The sequence below is a fragment of the Felis catus genome, chromosome C2 (genome assembly GCF_018350175.1).
Source record: "Felis catus isolate Fca126 chromosome C2, F.catus_Fca126_mat1.0, whole genome shotgun sequence".
NCBI classification, from domain to species: Eukaryota; Metazoa; Chordata; class Mammalia; order Carnivora; family Felidae; genus Felis; species Felis catus.
Window position 1 is genome coordinate 120,431,423 of NC_058376.1, and position 27,574 is coordinate 120,458,996.

The window sequence follows — 27,574 nt, forward strand, 5'->3', positions numbered from 1 at the left end:
AAGGTCGTTAAGGGTGCTGGTGCCAGATGCGTGTTGTGATTTTCCATAATCCCTGAAACGCTGCTGCTACATTACCGCGTAAACTTCTTCTGGGGCGGGCTGGCACTCAGCCTCAGGCTCTGGGCATCAGCAGCAGCATAGTCTCGCAAACGTTCCTGGGCGCAGCCAGCACCCGGTCATTTCCAGCAGAGGGACAGAACGGGTCAAAGCCATAGTCCCTCAGAAATAAGGGGTCAGGAAAAACAGCCACATCTGAGATAAAACTCAGGAGGGAGGTTCTGCCTGGCGCTTGGTCACAGTGTAAAAGCGGGGAGTGGACGGAAGCCGAAGACAAAGGACTGGTACGCGATTGCTGATTGGGAAGAACAGAGTTCCGATATTAGAGTTTGAACAGCTGGGTGACTCCATTTTCGCCATACGCGCGGACGCGCGTGCGCACGCACACCGACGAGGACTGCAATAATCCACCCCAATAAGCTAGGCAGCGCCATCTAGTGGAGAATGGAGCCATTACACTAAGCCCCACCCAACTGGGCTAACCTCGTTCTTCAGGAACACAAGTCTCTCCACCTGCTTAGTTTATGTACTATAAAGCGTTTCACAGTTTGACTTCTAGGGGAAAACGAAGTAATTTCAGTCATATTTCAATCTGTTTGCCAGTCCATATATTCAGTTTTTCTTTTATTTTCTTTTTTCTCTTTTTTGTTTTTTTGTTTTCATGAATACAGAAAGATAAAAAATTCATTTTTATTTTCAATTTGTATTAAAAATATTTTTAAATATTTTTCTACTATATATTTTTTTACTTTTGTGTAAATTTTTTCAAATACTATTTTACTTCCATTATTTCATTTTATTCTACTTCGGTGTACTCATTTTTTCAAATTTTCAGACAATTTCCTTTTTTTCTTTCCTCTTTTTTCTCTAATCTATCAGCCCCTTTCAACACCCAGACCAAAACACACCTAGGATCTAGCATCATTTGTGTGTGTGTGTGTTTAATTTTTTAATTTTAGTATTTTTTTAATTTTAATTTTAATTTTTTTACCTCATTAATTCCTTCTCTCCCTTCAAAATGACAAAACGAAGGAATTCACCCCAAAAGAAAGAGCAGGAAGAAATGACAGCCAGGGACGTAACCAACACAGATACAAGCAAGATGTGTGAACCAGAATTTAGAATCACGATAATAAGAATACTAGCTGGAGTTGAAAATAGATTAGAATCCCTTTCTGCAGAGATAAAAGAAGTAAAAAATCGAATGAAATTAAAAATGCTATAACTGAGCTGCAATCATGGATGGATGCCGCGGCAGCAAGGATGGATGAGGCAGAACAAACAATCAGCGATATAGAGGACAAACTTATAGAGAATAATGAAGCACAAAAAAAGAGGGAGATGAAGGCAAAAGAGCACGATTTAAGAATTACAGAAATCAGTGACTCATTAAAAGGGAACATCAGAATCATAGGAGTCCCAGAAGAGGAAGAGAGAGAAATAGGGGTAGAGGGTTATGTGAATAAATCATAGCAGAAAACTTTCCTAACCTGGGGAAAGACACAGACATCAAAATCCAGGAAGCACAGAGGACCCCCATTAGATTCAACAAAAACTGACCATCAACAAGGCATATCATAGTCAAATTCACAAAATACTCAGGCAAGGAGAGAATCTTGAAAGCAGCAAGGGAAAAAAAGTCCCTAACCTACAAGGGAAGACAGATCAGGTTTGCAGCAGACCCATGCACAGAAACTTGGCAGGCCAGAAAGGAGTGGCAGGATATATTCAATGTGCTGAATCAGAAAAATATGTAACCAAGAATTCTTTATCCAGCAAGGCTGTCATTCAAAATAGAAGGAGAGAGAAAAAGTTTCCCAGACAAACAAAAATTAAAGGAGTTTCTGATCACTAAACCAACCCTGCAAGAAATTTTAAGGGGGACTCTCTGAGGGGAGAAAAGATGAAAGAAACAAACAAACAAACAAATAAAGACCAAAGGCAACAAAGACTAGAAAGGAAGAGAAATACCACCAGAAACTCCAACTCTGCAAGCAACATAATGGCAATAAATTTGTATCTTTTAGTACTTACTTTAATCGTCAATGGACTCAATGCTCCTATCAAAAGACCTAGGGTAACAGAATGGATAAGAAAACAAGATCCATCTATATGCTGTTTACAAGAGACCCACTTTAGACCTAAAGACAACTTCAGATTGAAAGTAAGGGGGTGGAGAACCATCTATCATGCTAACGGCCAACAAAAAAAGCCAAGTAGCCATACTTACATCTGACAATCTAGACTTTAAAATAAAGACTGTTAACGAGATGAAGAAGGGCATTGTATCATAATTAAGGGGTCTATCTACCAAGAAGACCTAACAATTGTAAACATTTATGCACCAAATGTGACAGCACCCAAATATGTAAATCAATCACAAACATAAAGAAACTCATCAATAGTAATACCATAATAGTAGGGGACTTCAACACCCCACTCACAGCAATGGACAGATCATCTAATCAACTAATCAACAAGGAAACAATGGCTTTGAATGACACACTGGACCAGATGGACTTAACAGATATATTCAGAACATTTCACCCTAAAGCAGCAGAATATACATTCTTCTCCAGTGCACATGGTATGTTCTCCAGAACAGGCCACATACTGGGACACAAATCAGCCCTCAATGAGTACAAAAAGGTCGAGATCTTACCGTGCATATTTTCAGACCACAATGCTATGAAACTCAAAATCAACCACAAGAAAAAACTTGGAAAGGTAACAAATACTTGGAGACTGAAGAACATCCTACTAAAGAATGAATGGGCTAACCAAAAAGTTAAAGAGGAAATTAAAAAGTTCATGGAAGCCAATGAAAATGATAACACCACAACCCAAAACCTCTGGGACGCAGCAAAGGAGGGCTTAAGAGGAAAGTAAATACCAATTCAGGCCTTCCTGAAGAAGGAAGAAAGATCTGATACACAACCTAACCTTATGCCTTAAGGAGCTGGTAAAAGAATAGCAAATAAAACCCAAAACCAGAAGACAAAAAGTAATAAAGAGTAGAGCAGAAATTAATGCTATTGAAATCATAAAAACAAAACAAAACAAAACAAAACAGATCAACGAAACCAGAAGCTGGTTCTTTGAAAGAATTAACAAAATTGATAAGTCACTAGTCAGTGTGATCAAAAAGAAAAAGGAAAGGACCCAAATAAATAAAATCAAGAATGAAAGAGAAGAGATCACAACCAACACAGAAGTAAAAACAATAATAAGAGAATATTATGAGCAATTATATGCCAACAAAATGGGCAATCTGGAAGAAGTGGAAAAATTCCTAGAAACACATACACTACCAAAACTGAAACAGGAAGAAATAGAAAATTTGAACAGACCCATAACCAGTAAGGAAATTGAATTAGTAATCAAAAATCTCCCAAAAAGCAAGAGTCCAGGGCCAGGTGGCTTTTCAGGGGAATTCTACCAAATATTTCAGGAAGACTTAACACCTATTCTCTTGAAGCTGTTCCAAAAAATAGAAATGGAAGGAAAACTTCCAAACACTTTCTATGAAGCCAGCATTACCTTGATTCCAAAACCAGACAGAGACCCCACTAAAAAGGAGAACTATAGACCAATTTCCCTGATGAACATGGATGCAAAAATCCTCAATAAGATATTAACCAACCGGATGCAACGATACATTAAAAAAATTATTTCACCACAACGAAGTGGGATTTATACCTGGGATGCAGGGCTGCTTCAATATCTGCAAAACAATCAGTGTGATTCACCACATCAATAAAAGAAAGGACAAGAACCATATGATCCTCTCAGTAGATGCAGAGAAAGCACTTGACAAAATACAGCATCCTTTCTTGATAAAAACCCTCAAGAAAGTAGGGATAGAAGGAGCATACCTCAAGATCATAAAAGCCATATATGAATGACCCAACACCAATATCATCCTCAATGGGGAAAAACTGAGAGCTTTCCCCTAAGGTCAGGAACAAGACAGGGATGTCCACTCTTGCCACATTATTCAACATAGTATTGGAAGTCTTAGCCTCTGCAATCTGACAACACAAAGAAATAAAAGGCATCCAAATCAGCCAGGATGAGGTCAAACTTTCACTCTTCACAGATGACACAACAAGTCTATATGGAAACTCCAAAAGATTCCACCAAAAAACCTGCTAGAACTGAGTCATGAATTCAGCAAAGTTGTAGGACATAAAATCAATGCACAGAAATCAGTTGCATTCCTATACACCAACAATGAAGCCACAGAAAGAGAAATCAAGGAATCGATCCCATTTACAACTGCACCAAAAACCGTAAGATATCCAGGAATAAATCTAACCAAAGAGGTGAAAAATCTATACATTGAAAACTTTAGAAAGCTTATAAAAGAAATTGAAGACACAAAAAAGTGGAAAAATATTCCATGCACCTGGATAGGAAGAACAAATATTGTTAAAATGTCAATAGTATCCAAAGCAATCTACATATTCAATGCAATCCCTATCAAAGTAACACCAGCATTCTTCACAGAGCTAGAACAATCCTAAAATTTGTATGGAACCAGAAAAGACCCCAAATAGCCAAAGCAATCTTGAAAAAAGAAAACGAAAGTGGAAGGCATCACAATCCCGGACTTCAAACTGTACTACAAAGCTGTAATCTGGGGCGCCTGGGTGGCTCAGTCGGTTAAGCGTCCGACTTCGGCTCAGGTTATGATCTCACGGTCAGTGAGTTCCAGCCCCGCGTCGGGCTCTGTGCTGACAGCTTGGAGCCTGGAGCCTGTTTCAGATTCTGTGTCTCCCTCTCTCTGACCCTCCCCCGTTCATGTTCTGTCTCTCTCTGTCTCAAAAATAAATAAACGTTAAAAAAAAAATTTTTTTTAATTTAAAAAATTAAAAAAAAAAAAAAAGCTGTAATCAGCAAGACAATATGGTACTGGTACAAAAACAGATACTCAGATCAATGGAACAGAATAGAGAACCCAGAAATGGACCCGCAAACATATGGCCAACTAATCTTTGACAAAGCAGGAAAGACTACCCAATGGAATGAAGAGTCTCTTCAGCAAGGGGTGCTGGGAAAACTGGACAGCAACATGCAGAAGAATGAAACTGGACCACTTTCTTACACCATACACAAAAATAAACTCAAAATGGATTAACACCTCAATGTAAGACAGGAAGCCATCAAAATCCTCAAGGAGAAAGCAGGCAAAAACCTCTTTGATCTTGGCCGCAGCAACTTCTTACTCAACACATCTCCAGAGGCAAGGGAAACAAAAGCAAAAATGAACTATTGGGACCTCATCAGACTAAAAAGCTTCTGCACAGCGAAGGAAACAATCAGGAAAACTAAAAGGCAACTGACATAATGGGAGAAGATATTTGTAAACGACAAATTAGATAAAGGGTTAGTATCCAAAATCTGTAAAGAACTTACCAAACTCAACACCCAAAAAACAAGTAATCCAGTGAAAAAATGGGCAAAAGACATGAATAGACACTTCTCCAAAGGAGACATCCAGATGGCCAACTGACACATGAAAAAATGTGCAGCATCACTCATCAGGGAAATACAAATCAAAACCCCAAAGAGATACCACCTCACACCTGTCAGAATAGCTAACATTAACAACTCAGGCAACAACAGGTGTTGGTGAGGATGTGGACAAAGAGGATCTCTTTTGCATTGCTGGTGGGAATGCAAGCTGGTGCAGTCACTGTGGAAAACAGTATGGAGCTTCCTCAAAAAATTAAAAATAGAACTACCCTATGACCCAGCAATTGCACTACTAGGCATTTATCCAAGAGATACAGGTATGCTGTTTTGAAGGGGCACATGCACCCCAATGTTTATAGCAGCACTATCAACAGTAGCCAAAGTATGCAAAGAGCCCAAATGTCCATTGATGGATGAATGGATAAAGAGATGTGGTATATATACCTAATGGAGTAGTACTGGGCAATCAAAAAGAATGAAATCTTACCATTTGCAACTAGGTGGATGGAACTAGAGAGTATTTGCTATGCAAAATTTGTCAGAGAAAGACAAATATCCTGTGACTTCGCTCATATGAGGACTTTAAGACACAGAACAGGTGAGCATAAGGACAGGGAAGCAAAAATAATATAAAAACAGGGAGGTGGACAAAACATAAGAGACTCTTAAATACGAAGAACAAACAGAGGGTTACTGGAGGGGTTGTAGGAGGGGGAATTGGCTTAATGGGTAAAGGGCATTAAGAAATCTACTGAAATCATTGTGCACCATGTCCTAGCTAACTAACTTGGATGTAAATTTAAAAAGTTAAATTAAACTAAAAAAAAAGCTGCTGTAACAGAGAAAAATAAAATAAAAATAAAAATATTAAGAATTAAATGCCACCTGTAAGACTGGGACAGAATATATACGGATATTCAGTGTGCAATAAAGCAATGTATATCCCCAATGTAAGTTTATAAAACGTATTACAGTGCTATGGAATTACAGTATGACTCTATTTTTAGTTAAAAGATGTTCCCATCGTTAGTTTTCAAATACGGTTATTAATTTTAAATACCACTGTATAACTATGTGTCAGTGATTTACATGTGATTTCATGTTTACAATAAACACCCAAGGTCAGTACCCATTTTGTGAGAAAATTAGATTCCGAAATATCACACAGCTAGTAATGGTGAATAGCTGGGAATTCCAGTCCAAATAGGACTCCACAGCCCAGGCTCTTCCTCCCCTTCCACACTAGGCCTTGCCACATCTCATTTAAAAATCAAAAAGCAAGTTCCTTACTGTAAACAGTTTGAAGCTCTGCATTTTCTTAGGGCCAAACAAAAGAAACGAGAATAGAGTTTTTCTTCTTTCCTTTGTGGCAAATGAATATCCAATCCAAAAACTGCATTTACTACATGCCAAAGTTTTAGTTTCCTTTTCAGCAGGCAGTAAGGAAAAAAAAAAAAAAAAAAAGCATTTGAGTATGGTAATTACTATTAATACACTACAATTTCAAAATCACATGGCTTGCTTTGAAAGCATACTTTGTACCCCATGCTATGAAATGTTGATGTGAAATTATACATAACCATTAAAGAGAACACAGCACAAAAAGTGGTAAAAATGGTAAAGAAAGTGATATGGAAATAGCTGGCATATATACTTGGTATTACTTGTTTTCTTTTGAAGTTTTTACTCAAAATAGAAAATGCTAATGTGCCATTTGGGGAAAATCCTTTTCAAATTCTGTAAGGAAACAGAGAAACTTTAAAGAAAAAGTAGGTTTTAAAAAAAGAACCAATGCACAAGCTACCACATGGATGAACCTTGAGGACCTTACACTAAGTGAATTATGCCAGTCACAGAAAGACAAATACTGTATGATTCCACTTATTTGAGGTATCTGGAGTAGTTAGTGATACTCCCAGAAATAAAAAGAAAATAGGGGGTGGGGAGGACATGAGGAGTTAATTGTTCGATTTTCAATTTTGTAAAATGAAGTTATGGAGACTGCTTGCACAATGTGCATACACTGAACACGACTGGATTATACACCTAAAAATAGTTAAGATGGTAAATTTTGTTATGAGTATTTTACCACAATTAAAACATTTTTAAGTCTTAAAAGAAACCAATGGATTATTTTTAGTGTAATGATGATATTGTGACTACGTTGTTTTAAAAACAAAACATTCAGTCAGAGATACATACTAACAAGGTGATACTTGGGATGTTCATTCTACAATTTTGTATGTTTGAAACCTTTCCCCCGTGAAATAAAATGAACAAAATAACTCTTCAAAGCAAGGGGAACAATAAAATTTCCTAATCAAGAGAATCATCTATCATAAAAATATTTTATTATAGTTTAAACATGTAAGATGTAACATTTTAGCTACAACTGATAAATGTGACACATCACTTATTTCACTTGAAAGAAAGCTGCTGAAAACCAGCTATGGTTTACTGAGCTTGCATTAGAAAAACTACATGGAGAAAATTACATGAACAGGCTAAAGTTTGCTATGAAAACAATGTTTTTTTATTAAAGTAATTAAAAGTCAAAAAACAACAACAAAGGGAAATTCCACAACCTTTGCAACTATATAATCTTTATGTAGAAAAACTATAAAGTGACAGTCTGGAAAGCAGCTCCACAATAAACTTAATCCTTACATCAAGAGTAACTAAATTATGGAATCAGTTCACCCAAAAGAAAAGGTCTTGCTATAAAATATTTCAGCTGAGCTGATTTCAACTAGATTATTCTCATTCCTGAAAAATTGTCTTTCCTGATATTTCAAATCAGCAGAGATGTAACGTACAAGAGCCTGTTGAAGTAAAAGGATAAAACAAATATTCCAAGCACAATTACATGTGAAAATGAATGAGGGCATTTTATCTATAGATCTACAAAACTATATAAATAATCAGTTATACACATAACCCATTTACACTGAAGCTCCATGAGGTGGTACTGAATAAACACTGAGGCGTTGAATTTTCAACAATGGAACATGGCTCACTCTGAACAGCAGCACATTCCCACCTTTTAGTCTAGCATCACACTTCCCCTGGGATTTGTATTTGTGTATTTTCTGAGTCCTGGGAATCTGACAACAAAAATAAAGAAAAAAAGCAAAATGACAAGAAATGAAATACCCCCTAAAATTTGCCTAAAATCTACATGTGAAATATGAAGAAATCAAGCACTTTGTGAGTTTTTAGTCACGTGTTCTTTTAAACTTGTACTAGTGTCTTCAATAGTATCTGTGCTGAATTTCCTGTAATTAGTTTTTCCATTAAAGTGAAAGAGGAAAACAACAAAGGAAAAAAGCTCTTATTTTGTAAATGTACAGTCTTAGAATAGCATTACTATTTATTTTTAAAACAACCTTCTCTGCTGAAGAAATCACACTGATGTGGTCATCAGAATAGCCGAGGTCACTTTGGCAATACAGCGACTTATTTGCTCTCATTTTTTAATAATCATAATGATAGACTATTATGGCCATAAAACTTTTCACAATCTATATGATCATGAAGGCAAATGTGTAGAGAACATGTCTAATATACTTAAATCGATTGGAACTTCTCAAAAATATTTTCAAGAATATTAAATTTTGGGGATAAAATACAGAAGTCATAAGCAAGTATTTCTTCTAAGATTCTTTAATTGGGATAAAAATCTCAGGGTTAGCTCACGAATGGTCTGTAACAAAGAAAAATTAGGTCAGCGTAATCTCTGCAAACTTTAGCAGAAAAGCCAAAAACATTCTAAGCATCATAAAAGAGCTTTTTGTTGTTTTAGTCTTTAATCTCTAACTTCTCAACATTTATAGTTTAGAAATGCCCATATGCTTGCTAATGGTAATAAGGAAATACAATGTCAAAGAAAAGATTCACAAACATGATCCTTTTCAATCATAGGTCTCTCTTTGGTAAGAAACAGACCACCATTTATTTGTGTGTTTTCTCTCAGGGTAGGAGAAGGAGATTAAATGGTATTAAACTGGTAAGAAATCCCCGTGTATAAATGTTATTAGGATCGAAGGTAAAGAGATTAAGCCTTTATAAGAAGAGTAGGATCTTCTTTATAAAAAGAGTAGGTAACTCTTACTTGTAGCTATGACAGAGCATCATAACCATCTATTACAGAGCGGGAACAGTGTATTTCCTGTAACTTGTACAGAAAGCCACCCTACAAACATTTTAGTTAACCTGTGGAAATTTTGCTAATGAAGAGTGTTCTTTAGATAGGAAATAGATGAATAATATGCTATTTAAAAAATGGTAAACTATCTCCCCCGCTAAGAATTTACCAATTTATGATCCTATTAAACTTTCATAGAATCCATGAAGAATTAAACAGGCTTACTCTAGATATTTTCTCATTAAGTAAAATTGGAAATAACCTATGTAACAATACCATTTGCAATTCCAGGAAAAAAAAAATCCAATCCAATCTAATACACACATTTAGCAAACTTACAGAATACATATTCTATCAAGCCTAAGCAATCCCCTCCCCCAACACACCCAAAAGAATATTTGCTGTATCTGGATCCAAATTAAAGGGACTGCAAACTTCCATTGCAGTAGGAAAACGACTACAAATAAGCACCCAAAACTGACGTAACAATTTCTACTCACTCCTCCTTCCCCAGGGTATTTTTTTTTTTTTAAAGAGAAAAAAATAAACACTCCTTGTAAGTTGGCTGGGAAAATCATAACCTGACCAATTACTTATAAAACTATACTAGATACCAACTAATAATGGAATGCCCAAATCACTAGCAACTCAACATTATTGTTATATTTGCAGAAAAAAGCAATATATAAATTTCCCTTCTCCCAGGCAATGAACAGAGGAGAAAAAATGTGTTGCTTTTAAAATGGCTATATTTGTAGGTTTTTAAAAACCAGCACCAAATGTTCATGTTTAATTATTCTGAGCAACATTTAGGAATTAACATTCCCTAACATTATGGACAAACAAAAGAGTGAAGTGAACAGTAAGGGAGTAACTTTCAAGCAATATTGCATGTTGACAAGAACCATTAAGTAAAACAATCTGATTGGCTCTTTTCTAAAGCTGTATTTTAAGGTTGCCCAGTTTGGAAACAGCATACCTCACTGCTCAGCTAATATACCTACTCCTCAAACCATTGGTATAGCTTATTTTATAACTAGGCAACAGTAAGTAAAACAACTGGAAGATACAGTTTTAAAATCTAACTCAAAACAATCCATTATTAGAACAGTTTTCTACTTTATGAAGGGGGGGGAGTATCAAACCACTGCATAAAGTGTCTAAATAAAAAACTGAAAAATTCACAAATTGTAGTAGTGTCAGTTCAAGTCTACATAACCCTTTATTACATATTTATAGCAATATTATGATCAACATTACACAAGTTTCCTTATTTCTTCCTCATACTGCAGCAATTATTCCCATTGTATATAGATTTTAACTCTGCAAATTGCTTAAATCAACTTTGCACAATGAATTTACAAACTATTGGATGTTAAGTTTCCTGAAAACTATTTTACTTTTAAGTTTTACCTAAAGCTAAACCTAAAATTCAATTCTTAAAAAAACAAAACAAAAAACTAAGGTGCTTTAAACAGAACTTTGTAGAAATACATGAATACAAGCGTTTGAAAGGTAATCTACAGAGGGCTATATAAAAGGGCATTTATCATACAAAAAACTTCGACGGCCAACTCTTGTTAGAAAATTTCTTTTATAAATAAACTTCTTTCATGATAGAAGATGAGTCAAAAGATGGAGATTTAATTTTCCCCTAAAAATAAGTAGTTGCTCAGGACATAGGCTGAGTATACTGAAATCGTATTGCTTCTTTGAAAAAAGAAAAAATATTGTAGCCAGGCATTCCATTAACAAAAAAGACCATGCCACCTTTACCTAGTCTTTTGATCTCTGGGTACTAGTATTATCCAAGATAACCTCATCGAAGTTGGTTGGCAAGCCTACCAAATAGGAGTCTCAGGTCCCTTAATTTTCATAGTCATCTTAGTAAATATAAAACTTTAGCTACTTGAACAATGGAGCTTATAAAGTGCATTAAGTATAAGAAACACAACAGAAGTGCTAAACTCAGTAGGACTTTAAGGGACTTGATGTCACCAATGGGGCAAAAAAACAACATTATAGTTTTCTGTTCAGATTTTATTTGAAATCTAATTCAAATTGTCAAAGCTACAAAAGGGGGGAAGACATCTGTATTATTTTTGCTAAGTCACAACATCCTAAAACAAAATACTACTACTGCCAGCAGATCCATTATACACATTTCTGATGAAATTCATTAGCACAATAAAAATTTCATCTTGAGAAACAGCCACAATGAAAGTAATTTATACAATATAAAACAATGACAGGTCTACAGATGTAGTTACTCATGAGTTTACACATGCATTCACAAACAAATAAACAAAAAATCCAGGAATGCTCTTTCATTTGATTTTTTGTTTTTTTTTTTTTTAAAAAAACAGACCATTCAGGCACAAAACAAAATTGCATTTCCAATAAGTGACGGCATCTTAAAGATTTATGTCAGTGTTTGTTTTTCTTTGACTTTTTATGAGACCTGTGTGGAGATCGGGACTGAGATCTGGATTTCTTCCCTGACTTTTTAGGGGATCTAGACCGTGATCGCCTAGACCTTTTAGGTGTCCTGGAACCAGATGGTGATCTGTGGAAACAAATGAAAACAATTTATCAAAGTACTCATGTGATCAAAATGGACCATCCTTCAATTACCTAAAATGATCTTTAACAGAGCACAAAGTCAGAAATAAAACAGGTTGTAAACTTCCCAAATTTACACTTTGCCTACTTTACAGAAACACACATACACACAAGTTTGCACCTCTGGTGTGCAGCACCCATGATTATCAGTGGTGCGCTTGCTTACGAAGACAAAATCTTGAGCCCCACCACTGTTCTATTTAATCAAAATCCCAAGAGATAAGGACTGGGAATTTGCATTTTTAACAAGCTCCCCAGGTTACTAATATACCCCCAAAGTCTGAACCTCTAAATCTACAAGATAAAGTTCAAAATGGCATCTAAAATCATTCACACAATTTTTAAAGCATAGCAGCTCTGCAGCCTATCTTCTTGAAGGAAAAGCACCAACTACTGCATATCGTTAAGGAAATCATTTAAGACACCATAATTCTGTACGTGCAGTTCATGAAGATTACCAAAACTAATAAATATACTTTATATATATATATATATATATGCAAGTACCACTTAGAAAAGGAGAAACATATCTCTTTTATAAAGAATTTACTAAAAATGGTTACAATAATAAAGTTTTAGGACATAAAGCAGTTTTAGTTCACAGGAAAATTCCACTATGTAACACCAGATGAATAAAACATTTCTTAACCATCTTTCTAGAACTACAAGGAAAAGAAGTATGTAACACACTAAAACTACACACTGAAGAATGGTATTTCATTCCACAAGTCTCTACCCAAGAACTTGCTAATAAGATGCAGGGGCAGGAGGAAGGGGGTAATGTATTTTTCTTTCAGCCTTGACAAAATCAAAGAATATTCTATAGAAACTGAAGAACAAAATGAAAAGTAAAGCAGCCCTCCCTAGTCCACAGAGAACACTGGATGTAATGTTTAAAATTCTTGGCTGGTCTTTACTTGTTGGAAGCCTTCTTATGCTTTAAGTCATTATGAGACTGGGGTGGGGAGGTGGGAAGGAATAATCTAAAATGACAGTATACTTCTCTGGTTTTCTAACACCCTTTAAAAAAATGGCTGCCAGCCAAATTATTTTCAAAAGCTGGTAAAATGACAAGGAAACCGGCATTTGAAATATTACCAAAAAATTAACTGCATTTACCTTTTGGCCTTTTTGCTAACATCTCTAGGAGAATCTTTGTGAGATGACCTGGACCGTGAGCTCTCTTTATGAGATCTTTCTGAACGCTCTGATCGCTCCGATTTGGGTGAAGGGGATTTCACTCGTCTACCACTGCTACTTCGAGATGGGCTAGGGGATGTGCTGTGTCGCCTCTTCCTATGGAACAAAGCCCCCAAAACATTACATAAGTGAGCAAAGGATCAAGTATTCATTTTCCTTCTACTGAATTAGCGATTTATTCCTATCAGTTTATACTAACTTTATTTTCACTTAACCTTATTAATGTTATTTTCCAACAACATTCAAAGCCCTTTATAAAGAATATCTTAAAGATAGGTTCATCAACATGGATGGAACTAGGGTGTATTATGCTAAGCAAAGTAAGTCAGTCAGAGAAAGATAAATGTCATGTGATTTCACTCATGTGGAATTTAAGAAACAAAATAGATGAACATTGGGGAAAGGAAGGAAAAACAAGATAAAAACAGAGAAGGAGGCAAATCATAAAAGACTCTTAAATACAGAGAACTGAGGGTTGCTAGAGGGGAGGTGGGGGCGGATGGGCTAAAATGGGTGATGAGCATTAAGGAGGGCACTTGTTGGGATGAACCCTGGGTGTTAGATATAAGTGATGAATCACTAAATTCTGCTCCTGAAACCATTATTGCACTATATGTTAATTAGCGTGGATTTAAATAAAATTATAAATTAATTAAATATAGGTTGATCAAAACAAATACTGAACTCAACTAAGTTCAACTGTCTTTTTCTATGAGACACTGGAACAATGGATAAAATTTCATTAAGGTCTCTGATGAGGTGTTTTTTAAACACTTATTTATTCATTCATTCATTTTTAAAGTTTATTTATTTTGAGCAGGGCTTGAACCCACAAACCATGAGATCATTACCTGAGCCAAAACTAAGAATCAGACACTTAACCGAATGAGCCACCAGGTGCCCCAAATAACAGTGGTTTTTTTTTTTTAAATGTTAGTTCTCCAATCTTGAAACTTATTGTGGTTATGTAAGAAAATGGGGCATCATGTTGGCAAGTTACTTTTTTTTTTTTCTAAATGTTAATTTATTTTTGAGAGAGAGAGAGACAGAGAGACAGAGACAGAGCATGAGCTGGGGAAGGGGCAGACAGAGGGAGACACAGAATCCAAAGCAGGCTCCAGGCTCTGAGCTGTCAGCACAGAGACGGATGTGGGGCTCGAACTCACAAGCCGCAAGATCATGACCTGAGCCAAACTCGAATGCTCAACCGACTGAGCCATCCAGGAACCCCAGCAAGTTACTCTTAAATGGTTGGGAGGAGGGGAAAGGAAGGGGAAAAAAAATAAAGCAAAAGTAGAAATATTTCAACATTTGGAGAGTGTGCGTGAAGGATATCTGGGAATTCTTTATACTATCCTTGCAACTTTTCTATGAATCAAAAAATGTATCAAAAAAATAAATACAAGACAAACAAATGGTAAATTTAGCATTTAACCAATTAGTATACCTATGTTATTTGTAACTATCTGTAGAGTAACTAAGCCAGAATTTTTTAAATTTGCATTCACTTGGTTTTTATTAGGAAAATCTCAGTTCTGTTACTAAAGCAATTTTCTCTATTAAATGAGACATTTAGGAACTGAAAGTAAAATAAAAACTAAAAAAGAAGTGATTTTGATTAGAATGAAGACTTAAAATGAGGAGCAAGTCCCTATGGTCCATGTACACAAACTCCTTTTAGATAGGATTGGGAGATTCAAGTTTTCAAAGGCAGCAGCCTCAACTCAGAAGAAATGCTTATACCAGAGACAACAAGCAAGATATAGGAAGCTGTTTAGTTATTTAAGCCTTAGGTCTGATACCTAATACGGTAACTGAATTCTTGCACTTAACTAAGGCTAAGGTACCATACGACCCACGCAGAGGGATGATGTCCCAGTTAGCTAAGCCAAGTGCCAGCTAACTGCCCCATTTCTCAGCTAATTCCGCCTCCTGCAGGCAGGGGCCAAACACATTTATCATGAAAAAATACTTTTCTAGTTTGTTGGCATCGGTGATGAAAACATTACAAAATGAAACATCATTTCAAAACTTGAAACCAGCATAGGAACTGAGTGAGAAATGTTATACCTTTCTTTCCTTGTTGGAGTACATTCATCTTTCTCCTTCTTGTCTTTGGATCGAGATTCCAATTTTTCTTTATCCTTTTTATCTCTTTCTCGTTCTCTTTCTAATTCTTTCTCTTTCTCCTGTTTTATTTTTTTTAAAGAAAGAATAGTTAGTCATTAAAAAAATACCAATCTGGGTTAATCTCATTTATGCAACAATATTTTAACCACTTTTTAAAATCACTACTGAAGGTACAATGCCATTTTTTAAAAAATACCTACTCTTCCAGGAAAAGTAGTCATTTCTTCTTACACTGAGTGAAAATACTAATACCAGTGACAGCAGCTAAACGGTTGAATTCCTACCACAGACCAATTACTAAACAACTTGCCATATACCATTTCATGTAACACTTCAAAACAGAAAATAGAAATTTGCTATTATCCTCATTCTAAAGATGAAAAATGACACTCAGAAAGGTTAAGTACCATGCTCATAGTCATAATGGATAGAGAAGTCAGGATCTGAGTCTAAGCTCTACAGCCAGTGCTCTTAACTACTCCCTCTGTCCCTCCACTTAAAAAAAAAAAAAAAAAAAAAAAAAAAAACAAGGAAAAAGGTAAGAGACTGGCCTTTCTATCTTAGACTACAATAGTCAGCAGCATTCCTACAGCAAGTTGATTTAATCAAAGGAGAGCTCTTTCCAAGCAAAAGGCTTAAAAGGAAATATAGCTATTCACAATAATCATCCATCAGAAAATCTTAATTAGTAACAAGTACCATTTGTATTGGAAATTTTAAATCCTAACTTCTACAAGTACAAAATGACTATATGACTTTATATAAACCAGAAAGATGACCTATCTGCTTATCCCCACTGCTACTACTGCCACTTCTCACTTGAAATTATGACTTCTGTTGATAAAATAATTAAGGGAGTGGCTACAAACAATGAACCGACAAAGCCAACTTAGGTCTTCATTACCAGGAATTGAATCTCTCTACGATTTGTATGCATCAAGAAAGCTACCTGGTAACTGATAAAATGCCTATACCAGATGTTGCAAACATTTTCTGCAAAGAGTCATAGAGTAAGTATTTTCTGCTCTATGGGCCACACAGGATCTCTGTCCTAAGTATTCAACGCTGTCATGATAGTCCAAAAGCTTGAAGGGGCATAGATGTGTTCCAACAAGCTGATTTATGATGAGGTGATGAGTCTGCTGACCCTCAGTATATACCTTCAAGAAACACATCCTTCTCTCCAATTACAATCATAGAATGCAGAGAGTAAAATGGTAATATAGGTATTACTACCATCAGGACCAGTGAGTATCTCAAAGTATAGTCTTAAATGCAGATCAAATCCCTACCACCAACTCCAAAGGGACTCTTGGGGTACAGATACATCTTTTTAAAAATCTCATTTTTCTTTTTTCGAAATACAACTAGAGTACAGATTTAAAAAGTGATGCTGAGGGGGCGCCTGGATGGCTCAGTTGATAAAGCATCCATCTTCAGCTCAGATCATGAACTCACAGTTCATGGGTTCGAGCCCCATGTCGGGCTCTGTGTTGACAGCTCAGACCTGGAGCCTGCTTTGGATTCTGTGTCTCTCTCTCTCGCTCTCTGTTCCTCCCCCACCTGCACTCTGTCTCTCTCTCTGTCTCTCTCTCTCTCTCAAAAATAAATAAAGATTTTTAAAAATTAGAAAATGAATAGATAGATAGATAGATATTGATGCTGAGGACACTGTCTTTGGTAATCTGTAGGACATATTTTCCTGATTGAAATACTTAAAATATTTTGAACAATTTAATCCAATAAAAAAGTAATTAAAATCCAATTTAAAAAGTAGCGATTATCTCACAGTCCTGCAAAATTGGGCCTATCAACCTAGTTTCACAGAGAAAAGCAGGCCTCCGGGACTTGCCTGGGAGCACACAGCAAAAGGCGGCCCCAGGAGTGCACAGGTCTGTGTGGCACCGAAGCTACTTTACCATAGTGCTGCTCCTCTCACTGGTTCTACACCATTAATAGTTTTAGTGAGTCTAAGTTCTAGTGTTCTAGTCTAGCCTTTTCTTTTCTTTCTCTCTATATAGTCTTTTCTACAATGACAATCAAGGTAAAACTTAATAGCAGTCCCAATAAAATTCCTGGGTTCTTTCAACAATTAACAAATGGGCTTTCTTGTTCTAAATTCTCTGTATATCGCCACAAATTTTTTATGTACTCGAGTTCACCAATGAAGTATGTTACCCCTTGGTGTCCTTCTTTGTAAACAATGGAAAAGGAGTCCTAAATGAACGTCCCAAATTCTAAGTCCATCTTTATCTCTGTGCCACTTCTCAGGGGGTTGTTGGTGTTTTACTGTCACAAATGTTGGCACTTCATATAAGGTCTTTCAGCTTTGAAAGCATGGAATTTCTAGTCCACAGGTAGTATATCCAGAATAAAATGGTGCGCTATTGCTTTCAGACCCTTTCCCAAGTTGAAATGATTGCAAAACATCAAATTTCTAATGTTCCTGTCTACCAGTTTTCAGCATTTGCACATCAAAGGATATAATTTGAGATATACTTTTCCTTTAGTGTACTAATATACCAAAATTCTAGGTAGTCAAACAAATTACTTCAGAAAATACGCTTTACTGAGTACACTTATTCCTTACTCGTTGAAGAAGTTTATCTCTGTAGTGTTCTACTTGCTCCTGAAAGCTCTGGCCTGGTTTTTTAGGTCTTTTTCCAGATTCCAATTCATCCTGAAACTTCATAACTTTGAGCTGTGAAATAAGACATTTTAAAAATAAATCTTTTCATCATTATAGCTTTCAAGCAGTGCTTTGGTCCTTTAAAAAATTCCTTTTTTCTTTGAAATAAATGTGTAAAAAGGAAAAATATAAACACAGCAAAGCAATATCTGATTGGGACTCAGTCAAAATATAACATCAACATAAAGCTCCCTTATCTGAAGACCATTTGGCAGACAAGCCCAACCATGCAGGATTCAAGCAATCAGGCATGGGCCCACAGGCTCTCTGCACAGCCACATGAACTATATATAGTTCAGACCCTTAAGAACCTACTTATTATCTCAACACAACGATAATGAATTTGCTATCTGGCTCCCCAAATGTGAGAGGCAAGGGTGCTATACAGGCAAGCATACTTCCAACAAGATATGACAGCCAGCAGGACACAAGATATTTTTTTAAAGCATTCTTTACAGTTCAGGTAGGACCAAACACAGAACTACAGAATTTGAATGTTTCACTCTATAGTACAATGTAATCACTAAATATCAAGACATCAAGGAAAGGTTAAATCATATCAGAATATACTTAAGATAGTAAGAATATGTACTAATAAAAAAAATCAGAAACACTTCCATTTCTTGAAATTTATACACAAGCAGAAAACCATTTGTATAAAATATCCAATACAGCATTGTGTGTATGTATAATATATATTCCACACTTTAATTATGTTAATACAGTTATACAGTAATACATATATATTTGTATGTACACATATATAAAAATGTTTTATTACATAAAGATATCTATATATAACCTTATTAAACGAAGGGAGAACAAGTAAGATGAAATACATGAGGACTCAGGCTGTTGGAGGTGGAAATGGAAAGCACATGGATCCACCGGTTGCAGCGTCAAACCTGCCCACCCTATGTCATCCGAAGAGGGGAAGAAAACACTCTGGCCTGACAGGATTACTGTATATGCAAACATCTTAACCTATTTTACTGAGCACTGATAGGTCCTTTAAATGAACTAAATACTACTATAAATATTATGAGGCTTTCTCATAGAATGGGAACAAACTACAAAAACTTTCTTCCATTCAAAGTATTATTTTCACTATTTTTGACTTCATGAACATTTCTCATAAATTCCCCAATTTTTGCCCTTTTTCTATCAGGGTAAATAGAACATCTTAAAACTATCCAGTAGTCTGTTTTGGCATTTAAACGGTATAACTTCATTATCAAGAAAATATATTTTTATTTAACTCCAGAAAGGCAGAGTTCAGTAAGCTTGGGAGGAGTTCTGAGAGTTAAGAAGGGGCATGTGCAACTTGGAAAAAAGAAATCCACAGGTGGAGTGAGGTCACTGATATAGTCCCCTAAAAAATTTGTCAACAAGGGCGCCCTAGCTGACTCAATTGGTTAAACATCCAACTCTTCATTTCGGCTCACAGTTCATGAGTTCAAGCCCCACACTGGGCTCCACAATGACAGTGCAATGCCTGCTTGGGATTCTCTCCCTTCCTCTGTCTCTCCCCTGCTTGAGCTCCCCACCATCCCCTGAGTATAAGAAATAATTTTTTTTAATTGGTAAAGATTGTATATAAAAAAATATATCCAACACGTTAACTCTGAAAATCCCTCCTCTTCACTTATTACAGACAGTATACTGATTCTGTGTAAGGTTAAAATGAAATATTTTCCCTGTTAACAGTTACTTTGGCTTAATGATATCTGAGAAAGAGTTGGGCAAAAACTTGTACCAGCCCAACAGTGATTAGAGAACTGGAAATAAGGTAATTACTATGGTGGGAATTATAAATTAGTAAGAGGAACAGTGCTGATACATAGCAGACATCCAAAATACTGTTAAATCAATGGACAAAGTATTAAAATACACTCTCAGATATACTTCTGAGAATCTGGACTGACTGCTACACTAACATTTACTACTGGGAATGTTGCATCACCTTGAAACAAGGAATAAGGAAGGTTCCCATTACAATACCCTTCCCTCTGATAGGCCTCCTTTTGGTAATTAAAAAAAAAAAAAAAAAAGGCATTAAAAAGGACAGGGTCGACTGAGGGAGGGAAAAGTCAGGTTGAGATAGTTTGGACTCATTCCCGTAAGTTTTTCCCCCTTCTTACTGCTAAGTCTCACTTAATGTCTACTCTCCCCACCGAAATAAAATGCAGATGTAACCTAAAGGTGCCCAGAAAATAGCTCACTTTTCCTCGTTACATACTATGTACACTCAAATGTAGTAATTTTATAATGCCAGTGTAATCTATTCTTAAAATCAGTATCTTCAAAAGATCTCCCATGTGCCAGGCACTGGATTTATGATGATGAACAGACAACAGACATGGTTCTTTCCCCTCATGTAAATCAGCACCTAGTAGGGACTAGAAACATTAAACAAGCAAGCTAAAACAAAATAAAACACACACCACAGTACATGTAAAATAACGAGAGAGATAAATAGGGAGAAGTAAGCAAATGCACAAGTGTAAGAAAAGGACAGCAGGAGAGAAGAAATGCTTGAACTAAGAGGTCTTTAGGAAGTCAGCTGGTATGAAGGTTTCTAGGCACCGAGAAAATGCACAAAGGAATGATGCCAAGAGGGAGCCTAGGTCAGTGGAAAAGTGAAAGAAGGCCAGTGAAATAGTTTCAACTTCACTGAAATACTGACCTCAATTTCACGAAGTTTAGCTCGTTTTTCCTCACTCATTTCAGAGTACTTAGAAAACTTAGACTCCGTCATTTCTTCTTTGATTGGATTAGAGTACAAATGATGTTCTTCTGATTTGGAACTCTGAGTATCTTCTTCATCCTCACTTTCTTCTTCTTGACTTTGGAAATAAGCAGAATATATCGTATGTCAAGACAGAAAAAAATGTTACATTTTACAGTTTGGCTTTTTTTATTTTTCACTGTCTTTGTAAATAGTGTTAACAAAACAGGACAATTCATCACTAAAACGTTTTTATAAAATATTTTATCAAATAGACAATTCTATAAAACTCTTCTGTTTCTTCCACATAAAAAGTTTGAGCTTCAACATAATCATTTAAAAACAACTTCTATGTTATCTACAACATTCTACAACTTTCCTTGCAGTGTTAAGTCAAATGAATAATCAATGATTCCCCATACTTTCCAGTTCAGAGTGATTTCAGAACACTTCATGTTAAAAAGGCCAAATGTTTACCCTTTTTTCAGCAGAGCCTATACACTATAAAATACATCAGTCTGTGTCATACATAGTTAACTAAGAAACAAGGTAGTAGGTAAAGACCTTATCTGATTAGTACATAATCCCAGGAATAAATGCGTAAATTTTAAATATTATCACATATTAGTACTCAATATCATAGTTGATTCTGAAAATTATACTGTTAGAATCTATGTCAGATAAGAAGAAAATGAAAAACTAAGGGACTACCATGGTAAGGATACAAAGAGGAAAAATTCTCCTATCCTTCCAGAGCAATACAGTGCAAAGAGGCAGGCAACTATTGTAAAGTTGGTCTTGTTTATATGTTTTCTATATATAGAGAAAGGATCTAGATGACTAGATACCAAACATTAACCATATTAATTACTTTTAATATAAGTTATACTTGATAATTTAAGATACATATTTATTTTATGATTTCTATTTTAATTTTGCAGTCCCTGAGCAGTCCATTCTAACTGGTTTTGATTTTAGCTCTTAGTTACCAGTTCTAGGTAACCAGGACTTATTCTTTTAAAGAAATGGAAATTCAAGTCTATAAAACCATACAGAATTCATCATAAATGAAATTAAATTACTATTTGGAAGTTTTCTACAAAGAGTAGTGCTATGTATTTTTTTAATCACTTTTCTGCCATAAAAAATAATTACTAGTTTCAAAAAAGCATTTTGGATTCAGCCACTAGAGAGCAGTAGTGAGGCATAAAAAAATTTCAAGGACCAGAATGTTGTATGTGAAAATTATCTTTGCCTTGCTTTACACTTCCATAAAGTTATTTTTATGTTACCGTGATTTATTTAGAGCTCTTAAGGAAAATAAAAATTACATTTCCAGTGATCCATGCCTCACTGTATTCTACTGACTCTATTCTCACTGATTATTTTACTTTCAACACTGAAATGCAGTCATAATCCAAACATTAACACTAATATCAAATTTACGCAAAAAAAGTTAATACCTATAGAAACAAAACAAACTGAAGAAACATTTGAGTTCTGCAATGGCCTTTTATACCCTTACTTTCCCCTACATTAATTATCTCATGAATTAACACATGTATTTTAAGCCAGTGATGCTACAATAGTCAGAGATGTTAATAATGTGGTACTGTAGACATTAAAAAGGTTAAAGCACTATTTTAAAGCAAACTGGACTATCCCAATTCCTGTATTCTTCAACAGCCTTGGAGAGGTATTTCCATCAGCAAACCACATCTATATTTTGTTAATATTACATCATCATCATTGCTGACTTGTTCTGATCACACCAATGTTTCTGGAAAGACATCACTGATGTGAAGTTTTCCTCAGTATATCAAACTGTGTTCCCACAATCACATTTCTTTAACAACAATCTAAATGCTACTAATATCCATTTACTGAATCCATACAATGCCCAATCTGTGCTGGGACACAAAAGGGACTTTTTCCCTTTGTTCACTCTTCCATTTGAGAAGGATAAAAGAACAAAGATTTTTTCTTTCTTTTTTGTTTTTTTAAGCAGAAACCTCTGCTTTGTGTTCTTGAGGTCATCTGTTCTCCTATTTAAAAAAAATTAATTTCCTTTGCAATGATTTAAAAAGCTGTCAGGTTCTACCTAAAATCTACCAATATAAACTTGCTGGAGAATCTGGGAGCAAGATTCCTATAATCGCATTCAGTATGCAAAAACAATCTTCAGGTGATTACCAAAAAGCAAACTTTGAAATTATAATTTCTCTACATGTTAAAGGAAAGCTTTTTTTAATTCATTCTTAGTTCTTCTGAGATGTTTACATTTTTTTTTAATGTTTATTTATTTTAAGAGAGAGAACGAGAAAGCTCATGCAACCAGGGGAGGGGCAGAGAGAAAAGAAGAGAATCCCAAGCAGGCTCCACACCCAGTGCAGAGCCAGCACAGGACTCGGGGCTTGATCTCAGGACAGTGAGATCACGACCTGAGCCAAAACCAAGAGTGGAACTTTTAACCAAATAAGCCACCCAGGCATCTCTGTTTACATTTAAATAACATAACAGAATAGCCATAATGCACTGCTTTTCTTAGCAATGTACAATCCAAATAAAAAGCAGCATAATTTCCCATTCACATTTTAAAAATCACTTTCTGTAAAGCCAAAACAGTATTTCATGACAAAGATTTGAAATAAATGCCGTTGACCATTTAGTAACTACCAAGTGAGAATATATAAACCTAGCATTGAAAAATCAACTCAGAAGCAAAGGGAAACGAGGTATATCAGACCAGAAACCAAAAGCTCTTTATTCACTGGAAAAACAATGAAGAACTAAAAATGATCCTCCCAACAAGGTTTTAAAGAGTGAAGTTTTCCTCTTCACTATTACTTCAAGCATACCTCTTAATGAAAAAGGGAGCTTATATATAATAAGAAACTGAGTAAGTTCAAAACTTAGATTCTTACTTTTGATTTTCTTCTTCTTCTGATTCTTCATGCTGGTCAAATAACTCCCATTTAGAAGTTGTTACAGCTAAAGGGAAGGAAAAGGATGTAATTCCATTAAGGTAAATTAGCATTTTGCAGTAGTATAGTAGAAGCCCAGCTCTAGAATTCGAAGTTTATATTACAGAAATTATCTGCCAATTATCTCTTCTTTGAAAACCATTTCTATGTGCTATATTTCTTTCCTCACACCTATGCTATAATTTTATTCAAATTCATGAAGTGACAAATAATGTTATCATTTTTATTTGTGTGCTGAATGGTTAAGATTTATTCATTAGAACCTACAAATATTAACAATTACATACTATAAGCACTTAAGGACACGAATCCAAGTAAGTATGAAAGGCAGGTCTAAACTGCATCTAAAAAGTCAAGCATTATGGGAGGATCAAAGCCTGGTTTCTCTGAAACTGACCTCTAAGTAGATTTCCAAATAGGTGTAACTTCCATCTACATTTTCTACTGAAATGCCTTACCCTGAAAGGTATTAGTGATTTCTTTGATTACTCGCAAAGCATCCAAACTGAAAGATGTACGAAAATTGTAACAACCATAATGAAAACTTAGCCACTAGACATAAAATATAGTAACTCCGGGTCTTAAAGTTGAAATGTTGTAAAACATAAAAAGAAAACATACACACACACACCAATAATTGATTTTAAGTACTCAATTTTCTAAAGCTTAATATTTATTGTACTTTTACTCACCCTGTGCTTCTAATTCAGATTCATCTACAGCTTCCCATTTTGATGGGGCAACTTTAAATATGGGCTCATTCTTCTTGGAGTCTTCAGTTGCATCCACTAATGAGGAAGGATAAGCCATTAACCCCTACTACTAGATGACTTAAAGAGTTCACGGGTATTCATTCTATTATTAAAAAGTAAAATAAGGCCACACATGGACTAATAATGCTAGTGTCAAGAACAAGGATTATGACTAATTCTCTACACCTGAGGTCCGATGTTTAAACACAAATACATCAATACAAAATATACAAGTTATTATGATTTCAAGCAAATGGAGAAGTTGGGGCAGTAAAAAAATCTTTAAGGTCTTTACCTAATCACTATTTAAACTATACAATTCTTATACTGTTTAATATTTTCACGCAATTCAAACATACTACAGATTCTGTATACATCCTATGGCCAAAAGTGACTTTAGGCATCTAAGAAACATGAACCCATAAATTATGAATAAAAACAACTGACAAAACAAGGCATCTAGGATTATGAGTATAACTGAGAACAAGATTGTGCCTATAGTTTTCATGACAATTAAGACAAAAAGAGAAACTTACTTATACGAGGCTATCCCAATAAAGATATGTGACTAGAAAGAAAACCTTTTTCTTGGCAGAGTCAAATGTATTATTGGGTATTTGAATTTTGAAAAGTCAGAAATAAAAGACAAATTAAAGACTGATACCTTAAACTTTTTCCATATCCACATGTGTGGAAATTAAAGAGTTTTGGAATCAAACTTATTAGCTCATCAGTTTGAAATTTGAACTTACAAGGCACTCCATCAAGATCATCATCAAGACTCTTTATAGGGACTCCGTCAAGATCATCAATGGGAGTAGCATCAATAGGAATTCCATCCACATCTTCTAGAGGTGCACCATCAAGCTCTTCCTCAATGGGGGCACCATCGAGGTCATCTGGTACATCCTACAGAAACATACATACTTGCTGTAACATTTTCCTTTACCAAAATCATATTGCTATAACTAGGATATACTTCATCCTCCTGTCTGACAAAGAAGCAGTCATTCTTTCATTATTTAAGAAATATCTACCAAGTATTTCTTGATGCCAGGTACCATGTAAGGCACTGAGGATACAATAATAAACAAAAACAAGTTTGTTCCTTTGGTCCCTCATGTAATAGGTCTTACTGGAATTTTCTGGGAGACCAGGGGGTAGGAGGAAGCAGGCAATCATAAAATCACAATATTCAAAGAACTGTGACTATGAAGACTGCTACAACAAAGAGGCATATCATACTATTCCAATGTATAAGTACGTTTCACCTAAAGCGGTCTGAGAAGACTCAATGATACTGAGTCTTAAATTCACATCTGAAGGATCTCAGGTAAACAGGAGATGTTTCAGAGAGAGGCAAGAATATTTACAAAGGTTTATGGTAGAAGGAAACGTATACTTAAGAAACTGAAACGAGGACCATGTGCTTGGAACAGGGGGGCTAATTAGAATCTCACAGGAATGAAAGTGAAAAGATAACTGGATGAGGATGGCAGAACTGAAGACAAAGGATTCATGAAACAATGATGAGGTGAAAAGCAACAGAATCGTGATGAACAGAATCTGCTACCATTGTGGTGCATCTCTTCATGTACATATTTACTTATATAGCTACTTAGTTTAATAAAATTAAATCATGCAATATATATTGCTTTATTAGTTCCTTTTTTCAACTAATGTATCATGTATCTTTTCATGTCATCAAATTAAAAAAAAAAAAAAAAAACAACAGTGATCAGGGGGCACCTAGGTGGCTCAGTTAAGCGTCTAACTATTGATTTTGGCTCAGGTCATGATCTCATGGTTCATGATATCAAACCCCACGTTGGGCTCTGCGCTGACAGCACGGAGCCCACTTGGGATTCCCTCTCTCTCTCTCTCTCTCTCTCTCTCTCTGCCCCTCCCTGTGGTTTCTCTCTTTCAAAATAAATAAATAAGCATTTTAAAAAAGTCATCAGAAATCTAAAACTACATGGGGACAAAGAAAATGGAAAAAAAAAAAAAAAAAAAAAAACAAGTCCAAAATCTTTGGGACATAGCAAAAGCAGTTCTAAGAGGGAAGTTTATATCAATATAGGCCTACCTCAAGAAACAAGAAAAATATCAAATAAACACTCTAACCTTACATGTAAAGGAATTAAAAAAAGAGCAAAGGCCAAAGCTAGTAGGACTAAAACAGATGAGCAGACACAAACAAAATAGAAACTAAAAAAAAATTTTTTTTTAAAAATCAATGAAACCAAGTGCTGGTTCTTTGAAAAGATAAATAAAATTGATAAACCTTTAGCCAGACTCATCTAGAAAAAAGAAGATTCAAATAAATAAAATAAAAATGAAGGAGAAATAACAACCAATACCCCAGAAATACAAAGAATTATAAGAAAATAGTATGAAAAAATCATATGCCAACAAACTGAACAACACAGAAGAAATGGATAACTTCCCAAAAACATTCAATCTCCAAAACTGGAATCAGTAATCAAAATAAAAATCCAAATTAAAATCCAGGACCAGATGGCTTTCCAGGTGAATTCTAGCAAACAATTAAAAGAGTCAAAACCTATTCTTCTCAAACTATCCCAAAAAATAGAAGAAGGAAAACTTTCAAATTCATTCTGTAAGACCAGCATTATTCTGACACCAAAATCAGATAAAGACATTAAAAAAAGAAAACTACAGGCCAATAACCCTGTTGAACACAGATGCAAAAAACCTCAACAAAATATTAGCAAACCAAATCCAACAATACATTAAAACAATCATTCACCGTAATCAAGTGGGATCTAC

The 27,574-nt window shown here is 35.3% G+C and overlaps 1 protein-coding gene across 3 annotated transcripts in view; it reads right to left on the reverse strand.

The window, feature by feature from the left end:
• Positions 1-8,045: 8,045 nt before the first annotated feature.
• The window catches only part of U2SURP (U2 snRNP associated SURP domain containing), a 53,699-nt gene continuing 34,170 nt past the window's right edge, over positions 8,046-27,574 (reverse strand). For all 3 annotated transcript variants that reach the window (XM_011286158.4, XM_011286159.4, XM_019810612.3), the window contains 8 exons: positions 25,537-25,693; positions 24,725-24,820; positions 23,973-24,039; positions 21,007-21,166; positions 18,222-18,332; positions 15,572-15,690; positions 13,421-13,597; positions 8,046-12,245 (listed from right to left, as the gene is read on the reverse strand). In XM_011286158.4, coding sequence (XP_011284460.1) covers positions 12,107-12,245; positions 13,421-13,597; positions 15,572-15,690; positions 18,222-18,332; positions 21,007-21,166; positions 23,973-24,039; positions 24,725-24,820; positions 25,537-25,693 — 1,026 coding nt within the window. In that variant the 3' untranslated portion in view covers positions 8,046-12,106. The remainder of the gene's footprint in view (positions 12,246-13,420; positions 13,598-15,571; positions 15,691-18,221; positions 18,333-21,006; positions 21,167-23,972; positions 24,040-24,724; positions 24,821-25,536; positions 25,694-27,574) is intronic.